Source organism: Alosa alosa, chromosome 12 (assembly GCF_017589495.1).
Source record: "Alosa alosa isolate M-15738 ecotype Scorff River chromosome 12, AALO_Geno_1.1, whole genome shotgun sequence".
In the NCBI taxonomy this organism is placed as follows: Eukaryota; Metazoa; Chordata; class Actinopteri; order Clupeiformes; family Clupeidae; genus Alosa; species Alosa alosa.
The window spans coordinates 21,445,793-21,458,383 of NC_063200.1; the positions used below are offsets into that span (position 1 = coordinate 21,445,793).

Here is a 12,591-nt window from a genome sequence, read left to right on the forward strand (position 1 = left end):
TGTCAAAGGAGGTCATGCACAGTGTGTGCTTCGGAAAATGTCAGAACGAGCGAGCAAGATCCAGATGCTTGAACCGCAACATTCACACTCTCATAAGGCCCTGGCTTATGGTTGCCCTCCGACAAACGGCCATTTTGTTCCTGATTGTACCAGTGCACGTCACAATGCACCCATTCGCCCAGAGGAGTGGTCGGCACATCTCTATGGAGACATACCAAGCAAGGCAGCTTCTGGTGTGACAAACAACATCTGCAATCGATGGTGGCCTGCAGCTGGTTCTGCTTGACTCTTTGCTTGTGTATTACAAGTCTGTTCACTGTTCTTGAACACAGACAAAAAGGTCAAAATGTGATCATCTTTGATGATCATCAGTTTATCATCTGGTACTGTACGTGGATGTTGACGCTTTTGTGTGCTTCGACACAGACGGGGCTTAGCGCATTTAGCTCACACAGTGCACTGATCAGTCTTGTGCTTGTTATGGAGCGTGACCACAGAGGTGACACGGTTTACCACAGGAGGACCATTGCTAGGAAGACCGTTTTACGCTTTTTATCATACAAAGTCACAGACGGTCCTGGGGGGCTTGAGGAGCCTCTGAAGTGGTGGCGGTGATGGGGGTGACAAAGCTAGGGGTGTGCACAGATAGTTGAACAGCCAGACAACCCTTTGAGACAAATATTAATATCCCCATTCTGTTAATCTGTAATGATGAACAGAATCATGGGAAGTTATGGGTAAGATTTTAAATGATCCATATGCATGCACACCCCTAGAAAAAAACCTTTCACTGGCAACGGCAATGCTGAGATAGAGCAACTCTGTGTACAATCAATGATAAACCCCCTTATACGCCCAGCCACCTCGGTCCTCCTGTATTGTATGTCAGAGAGGCATAGCGCTGCAGACTGAAGAAAAACAGGGAAGCTGATGCAGCTTAAGCACACAGCACAGACACACGTTAACTGTCCTGTGTTTGCGCCTCTACCAAAACCAACCGTGACCGCAGCAGGTTGGTTGGTCTGTCAGTTTAAAAGCCTAACGCCTAGTTTCGGCAAACCAGCCCTATGGGACACCCGGTGTGTCGGCTTAAGAGAAACACACCTGTGAGATATCAAAGCATTTTACCTTAACCCATATACGTACAGAAAAAAAAAAATGCACTCGTTGTAGTGGTTCGAAGCCATGCGTGTTAGGTGCACATCCAAAGGGCACTCCACTTCATAAAACGCACACAAGCGCACACACGCATACAGAGCTATCCACACACTCAGTAACAAGACATTAGTCTTATACTTTTGCCAAAAAAGTCCCAAAAGCACAAAGGGACACTGAGCAACTCCAATGAGAGCTTTGTTAAGCAGGTCAATATGAACTAAAGCAAAACCATTTGAAACTTATACGGAGGATAAATCCAAGGATATAATTCAACTAATTCATTTTGTGCCACTCCTCCTTAGCTTTACATCGAAGGAAGTTAGAGTGCTCTTGTGAGTCTCACGGTACTGCAAAAGATCGTAATCAGCCATCTTAGAGGAATGTGCCACCAACCCATCCCCCCCCCCCTACCCACCCTCCCCCCGACATCGCACACACACTCCCCCATTTGTGGTGGGCACGATGACGTCATTGATAACCAGCTAGTGTGCACAAACACTAACACAGGCTTTTTTTAGACCGCAACTAGCAGGCCCAGCACTGGGGATAATGTCACAGAGCACACCAACGAAGTCAAACGTGAAGGGAGAAAATGGATTAAGTTCTCCTCCTATGTCCCCCGACTACTGATCGAAGATTGACTGAAAGGCCATATAGAAGGCACAGTAGCTTGATTTTTTTTTTTTTTTTAACAACCAGACCCACTAAGGTAGAGAAAGAAAAAGAAAAATTATATTATATACAAATCATGACAAGCAAGGGTCCACCCAGGGGACTGTTGGGAAACGTAGTCTTCTAATGCGGCCATGTGCTTAAGGGGCCGCTGCTGGACTTGGAAGTCCTGGGCTGTTGGGCGTCACATGGGAGGGCCGAGTGGTATTTACATGCCAGAGGGGGATGAATGGGAACGCCACGCCGGGGGCTACACGTGTGCCATGGTTGCGTGGGGGGGGGGGCAGGGGGCGACGAGAGAGAGAGAGAGAACAGCGCTTTAAAAAGCTCCCGCCGTCAGCCACTTTGTGACTTAGCAGCTGTTTCCTTGTGACCTTTCAGTTCCAGCCTTACACACACTAGAAATTAACAACCTGTTCATTCATCCATGCCAAAAATACAAAGAAAACAAACTAAAAAAAAAAGAACAAAATAAGCCATCCACCGGAATGAACAACTTTAACCCTAAACCGTGCATTAAGCAACTTCAAAAATATCAGTTCCATCATCAGCATCTACCACCTTAACCATTGTACATACATAAAGCTGACATGTAGCTTAATTGTAATGGAGGGACTTGAGGAATAAAGACCATTAGGGAAGGCAGCTTTGACGTTAACATCAGGCTTTTGCCTGACGGCAACATCAATGACGACGACTGTAGTGGCCAAGCACAGTCCTCTTTCAATGCGCGTATGGCGAGTGGGTGCAGCCGAGGGGCCACTGTCTCAGACCAGTCGGTCTCCGGTGCTGGCCGGTTGGGTCTGGGGCTCAGGGCTGTGGTCCTTGTGACGCACGGCGACCTCCCGCTCTCTCTCGGTGCAGCACTCGCCCCTGGCGCCTCCCTGGCACAGCTGTTCACGCTCGGCCCTCTCCTCGCGGTCGCGGTTGTTCTCGCCGTCGTACTCTTCGTCGACGTCCATCTGGCAAATGCACACCTCGATCCCTGAGTCGCCCGTCACATGTCTCCGCCTTGTCCCCAGCTCCTCTTCATCCTCCGGCAGGTCTCCAGGCCCCTCGTCTTCCTCCTCCGCTGCTGCCGCCGCCACCGCCACCATCCTGTGTTGCTGGTGGCTGGAGAGGCAGGCCGGGGAGGCTGCTGCTGCTGCTGCAGAGTGCTGCTCGTCTCTGGAGAGTGCGGCCTCTTGCTCCATGAGGGGCTCCAACACGATGGCAGCGGAGGCAGAAGCGGAGGCCTGGCCAGGCGGGGAGACCTCTGGGGGCATCTCTGAGTAAGGTGGAGGGGGCGTTGGAGGATGGCCAACCACCTCCTCATAATCTGGCAGTTTGCAGTCGTTCCAGAAGCCTAGAATGAATCATGGATTACACCAGAGGGGAGCCAAAAAAGAGAAACAGAAAAAGAAAGGAGAGAAAGATTAACTGTACTGGCCCAAGCAGATTACACAATTTTTTTATCTTCCACAATGGTCTTTTACGATTGACCATGTCAGGCGGAAGATTAAAAAAAATCAAGTAGCCTATCTGTCGTACCCTTCTTGTTGTGTGTCGTCATGACACGGGAGTCGTAGTAGGAGATTCCCCCAAAATTCTGACATGCTAGACTTTTGGTTGTGGAGGCGTGGAACGTCGCAGACAATAAATCGCGAGTCGTTGAATATGTCACATTACAAGGTGCGTTTCTCCTTCGGCGCCATTCTCGACTTTTCATATTCGGGCACGACAATGGAAATTTTTCGGCTATGACAAAATCGGGTCAAAATCGGGCTGAAATCGTGTAATCTGCATAGGCCATAAAATAGGGTGAATAGATGTCCCCATTTTTGGATAAAAACATTTTATTATATATTGGCCGAAGATCTGGAAATGCACCCGTTTCATCTCAGAAAATCTGGTCAGCTTAAAGTAATACAAAAATACAACACTGTCTGCTGATCTGTTCGAAAGTCATCACTACCACCATGGTGCTCAGTTGTCACTTGAGGCCGCTGTGCCAAGAACAGGCCTTGTTTACTCCAACCGTATGAGGGAGAAATGGAGAAGGAGAGGGAGACGGCAGGGGTAGGGCTGCCTAACTTGAGATATGACTACCGACGTCTGTCAGAAGGACAGGACATGACCTCCCAGGATTGCCTCACTTCTTCAAGTGCACGATATCCTCGAGGCCAGAATACCACAAGGAACATATGGTGTAGTCATCTGAGTGCTAATGTATCAGACATGGGTGTAATACCACTCAGAGAGAGAGGGGGGGGGGAGTAGGAGAGGAGTGGAAAGAGGGAAGAAGAGAGCCTGAGAGGGCAGAGAGAGAAAAAAAAAGATGGGGGGTGAGACCGACAGAGGGGCAGGCCCAGTTATGTAATATTACTGTAGGGCGGCTCGGCGAACTCACGCAGATTTAGGGGAGGTGGGGACACAAAGGAGCTGGAGGCCCCCTGGTAGGCCATGAGGCTGATCTCACGCTGACGCTGCTCCTGCTGGAGCCGCATCTTCACGCGACGGTGACGGTATGCACAGCAGCAGCTGAGCATGATGATAAGTGTCCACACCAGCCAGAACCCTGCAAAGTTGCACACATATCACTTCTGCTAACCTCACACCACAGGCTGGTGGCTGCATCAACATGTGAGTACTTCAGGTGTTAATATTCCCCAAGTTTGCAAAGTAGCATTTACCTGAGGTTAGTCTAGTACATTTCATCCCAAATAATACTTTACTATACAGAGATAAGTTTTTTTAATATCAATCGTTCTCTACCAAAACAGTTCAAAAGTAAAAATACAGTATAATAACAATGATATCAAATGTATTTAAATAAAAAAATATAACTTACACCACAGTTCGTAGTAGTAGGTACAGCACTCCGTTTCCCCGCAGCAGTATCCCATCTCGCATCTGTATTGTTCATTGTTGACACCGAAACAGAACTCCTTCGCCTGAAAAACAATCCATAACACACTTCACTCACGCTGACTTAATAAAGGTGTGGTACATTAGCATTAATGCATTTTAGTTTTAAATGTGTTTACCTAACATCGCGCCTTCAAGGCAGTAGTATTTGGATAGTATCTAATACGGCCTTGAAGGCGCAATGTTAGTTAAACACATTTAAAATGATCCTTCCCTAGTTGTCTTATTATCCTACCGATAAAGTGTAATTTATGGAAATAATATATATATATATATATATATATATATATGGAGTCAAATTAATATGGAATAAGTTATCAGTATGATGCATTGCTTCGTGTGACCTTCTTGGAATGGTTACATGAATTATATAGTATATCTTTGGTGGACCATCGCAAATATGGGTGATTAAGCAAATAAAGTTAATCCCTGCATGGTAAAATGTTGAAAACTGGTTGGCAACACTGTTAGGCAGCCAAATAACTAGACAGCCTAGTAATTAATTATGCTTGTTGAATGTTTCTTAGAGATAACGTTAGATGTACTCAAACGTTAAACCTTACATAACATTAAGCATAACAACATGTGGCTTACTTTGTAAACGAAGAACAGTTTCATCATAATTGATCTTGATCACAAGGAAAGCAAATTACAAGCAAATGTTATTGTTAAGGTTAACGTTAACTCGGTCTGTTATTTTGATGTTCATTAACGTCAACGTTACCATCCTACGTAACGTAATCTATCTTGCTATCATAACAGTTAAATACTGTGTTGCTCCATGAGAGTTTTATTACATGATAACGATTTAATAACAGTGAGACAACTTTGAGATAGTTTTTTCTCAATCAAACCAAAATAATTTATAGTCCTTTATTGTCACCACCGTTAACGTTACATGATTAGCTATAGCCAGCTAACTGGCAATCCCTCAATAACATAACTTGCTATAGAAGCTAGCTATTTTACAAAGGTCAATCGAGATGAAGTTAACCAACTTATTGACAAGTCTATATATCTGAACAAGGGATTACCTCTGCTGTGATGATATCAATTCAATGTGTCTACATACGAATTTGATTAATTTACAGGACTATTACCATCGGCTAACGTTTACTAGCTAACCTTAGCTAGCAACCAACCAAAGATTTGTAGCCAGCTTACTGTCAGCTTGCTCGATTGCTAGCAGGCAAACTATCGGCAAACGACAGTGTTCACCTTGTTGGCTCCTTTCCGACAGTGCTAGCTTTAAAGTGGTACAACTACATCTCCTCAAAGTGACTAAAATACATTTACAGAAATGTTCCAGTTTTTAAAATAATTAATGCACGCAAAAATGCAATTATAATTCATGTCAGTTGGTCGAGGAAAATACTAACAACTCTGACGTCATTTAAAGTTAGACATATCCAAGTTCCTTTGTGGACAAAACAAAAACGCACAATAGAAGGCCTACATCCAGCTGTGATCCCGGGGCTCGATTTGAATGCGCCAGCACTGTGAAACCAGTATAACAGCCTACCTGAACCATGGTGGTCCCGGTGCAAAGCAGCCCTATAATGGATCCCAGTGTTTTCTGTGGCATCTTTCTGGGTTCTTAGCCAAATTTGCGAAGGGAATCATATAGCTTTAACTCCAAATTTGCACAGAATCATCAAAATAATTGTAACAGTCCTGTTCGTGAACTGGCAGGCTACATATTTCCGTCCTAGTCGGAGTTGGACTGATCGTGCCTTGAATGTCTAGGCAGAGGCTACAGTTCACACAATCTCGCATCGACCAGTAGACGGCAGCAACGACTTCTTTATTTTAGCGCCGTTTAACGCCTACTTCAGAAGATGAGGTATGTTTGTTTGTCGGGATCTCATGAAATGCCAAATAGCTAACGCATGGTTTCTATATGGAACACACATTTGTTGTCATTTTAAATAATACATTAGGCATAGACCATGCTAACTTGCAATTGCATTATTTTAATAAACTTTTACTTAACTATCATATACATCCCATTGAAAATCACGCTAGAGCGAGCGAGCGCTGTAGAGTCTGACTGACAGCTTTGTCAGGCCAGTGATGTCAAATCCCTGAATCTGTGGGACAGTGCATGCATGTAGCCAGTCGCGCTGACCGCACCACAGCATGGTAAGTGATATATAAAATCTCATATCGTTCGAATTGTTCTTCATAGCTCAATTGATATCAATATCAATACTTGAATTTCCCCTGGGGATCAATAAAGTATCTATCTATCTATCTAAAAGGCCTACAATAGACATACATGGGGGAATTGCAAAATGTGGGTCAACAAACCCTGTAACGCGTCAGTGCAGTCAACTTTGCCTCGCACATTATGTCATCGTGTGGGCTAGCTATTAGCAATTCAACCCAGGCGATTCTTATACAGACTATTTTTTTCCACCTGCGTTAGGCCTATAGCACGGACAAACAGGTAGCGGTAAGATAGCCACCTGCTGCTCCAATTAGGCAAGTTGACGCTGTTTTTGGATTTCAACATTGTATTTGAAGACTCTTTGAGGGACAGGGATAGGGGCAGATGAACGTTATATTCATGGGTTTCATCAGGTCCTGTGTATAAAATCAAACACCTAGATTATGAATGCACACTGAATGGTGCTTGATTAATACACCTGTTTAAAGCAACCTGATGAAACCTATAAATAGATTGCTTATATACCAAATAACATATATCACTATCTGTATAGCACAGTAGCCCAATTCTGGCCCAGAGCCAGTGACTATAGCCTTAATTACTAACGTTACCTACTGTATATCTAAAGGGGTCATGACCATCTTATTGCTGCACTTGGAGTTGCCAGGTTGGATACAGGTCTGATGTTACTCTAAAAAACACTTGAAAGAAGATCTCACTGACCTAAGGCTTCAAAGCTCCAATCTTTCCCCAGACAAAAGTGGACAACAGTCAGGAAATAACCTGGGCTATTATCATATGTCTGTGAAAGAGCAGAGGAATAGGCTACTAGTAAGACAAGAGATGCAAGAACTGATATTCTCAAACTTAGAGACAGTGCTGAAAATTTCTCACAGTGTCGCTACACTTGATATTCATATTGATACTAGGCCGGGATGGATACTCGAGTAGGTGGAAAGTTGTAGGCCTAAGCAGTTTTATTTGAGCACGATGATGGTGTGTGGAAGTATGGGAACCTCAAATGTATTGTCTTGAAGTCCTGTGGACTGGATAAGGTTTCCACTAGGCCTTCTTTGGATTTCTAGAACAACAGCTCTATAATAATCTTGATCAATGTCTCAATGCTCAGAAGTCAACAACTTTGTAATACTCAACTGCTTCGTCACCTTGTCCTCCTCAGTCTATTCTTCAACTGTACTGTATATAGGTCATGGCAACACAGCTGAAAGCTTATTGTGTGTATTCTTGGCAGTTCCTGCCGTATCTTTAGCTCCTACACAAATGCAGTAGTTGCTGTTGGATCATCTGGATTAATCTGTGCCAATCCCAATCCTTCCAGGACTGTTGTGATTGGCAGGTTTCTAGTGGCCTTCCTCATTGGTTGATCTGTTGCCCAGCTAAAGTTAACTTCTAGATCAGTGTTGCTGTCTTTGAGCCACATTCAATTGGATGTATTACCTGTATTTAGCCTTTTGTTTGATCAGATGATGAAATAAATGCCACAGCAATATTACAAATGGCTATCTGTACACTATGCATAAGTCAGTTTATTTAACTAGACTTTGAAAATGCTGCCAGAGGCAGCAAGACCAAGAGAGTACAAGTATATATACTTTTTGATCCCGTGAGGGAAATTTGGTCTCTGCATTTAACCCAATCGGTGAATTAGTGAAACACAAACAGCACACAGTGTACACACAGTGAGGTGAAGCACACACTAATCCCGGCGCAGTGAGCTGCCTGCTACGACGGCGGCGTTTGGGGAGCAGTGAGGGGTTAGGTGCCTTGCTCAAGAGCACTTCAGCCGCGGCCCACTGGTCGGGGCTCGAACCGGCAACCCTCCGGTTACAAGTCCAGAGTGCTAACCGAGCTGTATGAAAAAGAGAAGTAATTTATCTAAGATTGGATAAAACAATAAAAGAATTTAAAGTATCAGATAAGTTCCTGGTGATGGAAACGGGGAAAAGGCTTACATACAGAATAATTAGTGGACCAGCAGTTTTGTTAATAAAAAAAATCATTTACATAATTTTCTCTGCCATGTCTTATTTTGATGGGCCTTATATCATTGGATGGGAGTCACATACAAACAGTGCTCTTGTCAGAGACTGTTTGTGTGTGTCATTCAATACCCACATACACAAGCATGTCTCTGCATGTACATCGTGTGTGTGTGTGTATGTGTGTGTCCATCCTCAGGGTTTATTATCAGTCCTGCGGAGGTTTAAGAACACTCCGGACCAGGAAGTGAGGATCCTGCTACTGGGGCTGGACAATGCTGGCAAAACGACCCTGCTGAAACAGCTCGCCTCTGAAGACATCAGCCACATAACCCCCACACAGGTACACACACACACACACACACACACACACACACACACACACACACACACACACATACAACTAAAACAGCTTGTCTTGCATCACACTCTCACAGGTACACACACTCACTCGTACATTCAGACTCACACTCTCTACCGCTCTCCCTCTCACACACACACACCTATCCTTACGCACGCACGCCTAGCTTTGAATGCTACTGAAACACAGCTTGTCTTGGCTGACATTAGGCATCACCTCTTCACAGCTAGACACTAGACACTACACATTTAAACCCACATACACACAGTATGCTATATCACACACACCATAACACAATTCAGAGATATCTTACATAATCAGTTCAGAGATTCATATTGGTACTCACAATTCTGTATCTTGACTTTTTATGCCATATCTATACAGTCAATATCTGTGACTGCATGCAGTCCTAAATTGACTTCTTATTCTCCAGGGCTTCAATATCAAGAGTGTGCAAACCCAGGGCTTCAAGCTCAACGTGTGGGACATCGGAGGTCAGAGGAAGATCCGTCCCTACTGGAGAAACTACTTTGAGAACACAGACCTACTGGTACTTTAAATGCAGCAGCAACCTCTTAGTAGTGTCAGACACTTTAAAGGTCCTCTTAGTGATGCTGGGCAATGCCACTTATGTTGACTTTCAAACAAAACAGAGAGCTAGCTCGCTACTTCCTCCCCCTCCCTCCCATGCTGCTCCCGTGCAATTGAAACTCTCCTATAATGCGCATCTCGTCTGTGATTTGCTGGAACAGTTTGTTATGTTTTCATGGGCTAGGTTTTCCCAGGTTGTTTTCGTTTTCGTTCTTGGAGCCTGGGCTGTCCACAAAGATCGCGTTTAAAACATCCAAAAATCATTTTAGTTTAAAACATCCAAAAATGACCTATAAATACCAACAAAATGGGAAGAAACAACTGTTTTGACTTATTGTCAAAAATGCCTATGCTTCGTGTTGTCAAAAAATCCACTGATGTTAGCATGCAAACCAACTAATGGTGGGCCGTCTCTTTTACAATACCATGTTGTACCATGTGTGGCCGTTGTATTAAATGCAATTCAAGTTAATTGCAAGAGCGCCATGTGACTGTGTTCAATACAACAGATTTCTACATAGCTCCTTTAAATAATCTGAGTCTCCATCCTATCTAAAGGAGTGACACATGTTATGTTACAACTTGTAGTTTACAGAAATGGGTGACCCCTTGACATGGATTACCTTTTGAACTGATCACAGAGTAGCCAAGAGTAGTCAAGTAGCCCTGATTATCAGACATGGGATATCGAGTGTGTGAATAGGGCCCAGTTTAAACAGATGTATGAGCTGATTTGTGTCTGAAATCCACAGATCTACGTCATTGACAGTGCCGACAGAAAGCGCTTTGAGGAAACAGCTGAGGTATGTCTGGAGAGAGAAGAGATCTGTCTGTCTGTGTGGGAGAGAGAAGCACAAAGGTGTGTGTGTGTGTGTGTGTGTGTGTGTGTGTGTGTGTTTTTTTTTTGTTGGCAGTCATTGTACCCTGTGCCCTTAGGGTATATCTGCTTCCTCCTTCAATGATGAATGACTACTTAAGTTCCTCTCTCTGTCTGTCTGTCTGCTTTTCTCACCCTCCCTCCCTCTCTCTCTACACACACACACAAACACACACACACACACACACCCACACACACACACACCCTGCAGGAGCTGGCTGAGCTGCTTGACGAGGAGAAGCTGAGCATGATTCCCATGCTGATCTTTGCCAATAAGCAGGACCTGATGACGGCGGCCACCCCGGCCGAACTGGCCGAAGGGCTCAACCTGCACACCATCCGAGACCGGATCTGGCAGATCCAGGCCTGCTCCGCCCTCACCGCCGAGGGAGTGCAGGTAAGGACACAGTATGGTCAATACAGGGTGTGTAAAAAATAGCTCCAGCCACCACTAGCAGTATTACTGACACACAGAAATCCATGTAAACACACACACACACACACACACACACACACACACAAATACATGCTCGCTTTTTCTTTGTTTTACATACTATACATATACAAATATGAACACATTCACACATAAGCATTTATTTATCCATAGTTTGCAATTCCAGTTATAATTGTGGAAGCTTCAAAGACTATAGATATTAGTAAAGCATAGCAAAGCCCTTGACATTTGCCTACTATCTTCAACATAATCATCTCTGACACATGCACAGACAGACAGAAACACACACACACACAACAATGATTGTCTGTTTTGTTCCAGGATGGAATGATATGGCTATGCAAGTGTATACCCACTAGAAGGAAATAACCATGGGAAGGAACCATTAAGGTTTGAAGAATTTGAATATTCTGAACGCCAACAAAACGGCATTGTGTAGCAACTATTTATTTCCATAGAGATGACAAATATCATGATGTCTGATGATCTGCTTTTTGTCTTCTGTCATGGTACATGATCACATCTCAAATCATTATTCTTTTTGATAACTGGATGACTTATGTATACTAATAGTAGTGACTATGTTATACTTGTTTGCACTATAATAGACTGCAGTCTCAGAGGAACTTAAATAACCATTTTATTTTGATGGTCGTTTTGATACAATATGCACTTATGCACTGTAAAAATAAAGAAGCAGAGGAATTTACTTTTTTTGTAAATTGTTTACACTACTGCTGAATATCTGACAGTTTTTAAATAAAGCTGAGTTATTGTAAGACCACTGTCTCATTTATTGTAAAAGTTGACAACCTCACATTAAAATGCACAAAACAGAATGAGCATGAAAACCAGTTACCGGTAAATTATTTGCATGCTTTTAAACTTTTCGGTCTTTATTGTTATTTTAAAATCACACCTTTTAAATCATTTCAAAACAACAAACAACATACACCTGTTTTTAACATGGTGTATGGTGTCTCCTCTGCTTTCAACATACACAGGATATCAATCATTCTGAATAAGAGTGCTGTTCAGGAAAATATTGAGCATTTAAGTAACCAGGCAGTTTGTAGAGCAATGTGTGACTACCATGCGTTCAACAAATTGCTCTTTCCCTTGTACACCACTAGGGGGAGGTAGCTGACCAATCTTCTGACTAATACTATTTGACTTCTAGTCAACCAACAAATTATTATTAGTGTGAATGATATGGTATCATTTGAAGTGGGAGAGCTGTATCATACTGTTAGATGTCACACTCCTTATACAAACTCTTGGATTAGTTTATTCTGTATTTAGTCATAGATTTACCAATTCTTCTCCCCATTTAGATCCATGAGTCTCAGTTACCACACTGGAACATCTATTTAGTCACAAATAGTAGTCAGACGGTACAAA

General features: G+C 43.4%; 2 protein-coding genes across 5 annotated transcripts; one reads left to right on the forward strand and one right to left on the reverse strand.

The window, feature by feature from the left end:
• Positions 1 to 1,584: 1,584 nt before the first annotated feature.
• On the reverse strand, positions 1,585 to 6,489 carry wbp1 (WW domain binding protein 1). 4 transcript variants are annotated; one of them, XM_048258700.1, is made up of 4 exons: positions 6,260 to 6,489; positions 4,661 to 4,763; positions 4,220 to 4,387; positions 1,585 to 3,175 (listed from the first exon to the last, which is right to left on the reverse strand). In XM_048258700.1, the coding sequence occupies exons 1-4, from the start codon at positions 6,320 to 6,322 to the stop codon at positions 2,598 to 2,600; spliced, it is 912 nt and encodes a 303-aa protein (XP_048114657.1). In that variant the 5' UTR covers positions 6,323 to 6,489; the 3' UTR covers positions 1,585 to 2,597. The 4 variants fall into 4 exon arrangements, with proteins under 4 accessions (XP_048114657.1, XP_048114661.1, XP_048114658.1 ...); XM_048258704.1 differs by lacking the exon at positions 6,260 to 6,489 and adding an exon at positions 5,902 to 6,133; XM_048258701.1 differs by lacking the exon at positions 6,260 to 6,489 and adding an exon at positions 5,838 to 5,905.
• A 227-nt stretch (positions 6,490 to 6,716) lies between these two features.
• LOC125304433 (ADP-ribosylation factor-like protein 3) lies at positions 6,717 to 11,969 on the forward strand. The gene is made up of 6 exons (XM_048258705.1): positions 6,717 to 6,879; positions 9,107 to 9,250; positions 9,702 to 9,818; positions 10,612 to 10,662; positions 10,948 to 11,133; positions 11,512 to 11,969. Exons 1-6 carry the CDS (start codon positions 6,877 to 6,879, stop codon positions 11,557 to 11,559), a joined length of 549 nt encoding a protein of 182 aa, XP_048114662.1. The 5' UTR covers positions 6,717 to 6,876; the 3' UTR covers positions 11,560 to 11,969.
• Positions 11,970 to 12,591: the final 622 nt, after the last annotated feature.

Excerpts from the sequence above, each read along its gene's own strand:
- wbp1 (XM_048258700.1), bottom strand. The coding sequence starts at position 6,322 with ATGCCACAGAAAACACTGGGATCCATTATAGGGCTGCTTTGCACCGGG. Across the intron at positions 4,388-4,660 it reads CTACTACTACGAACTGTGGT|GGTTCTGGCTGGTGTGGACA; the intron begins GTAAGTTATATT and ends GCAACTTTGCAG. Across the intron at positions 3,176-4,219 it reads CCCACCTCCCCTAAATCTGC|GCTTCTGGAACGACTGCAAA; the intron begins GTGAGTTCGCCG and ends GATTCATTCTAG.
- LOC125304433 (XM_048258705.1), top strand. Across the intron at positions 9,819-10,611 it reads TTGAGAACACAGACCTACTG|ATCTACGTCATTGACAGTGC; the intron begins GTACTTTAAATG and ends TGAAATCCACAG. Across the intron at positions 11,134-11,511 it reads TCACCGCCGAGGGAGTGCAG|GATGGAATGATATGGCTATG; the intron begins GTAAGGACACAG and ends GTTTTGTTCCAG.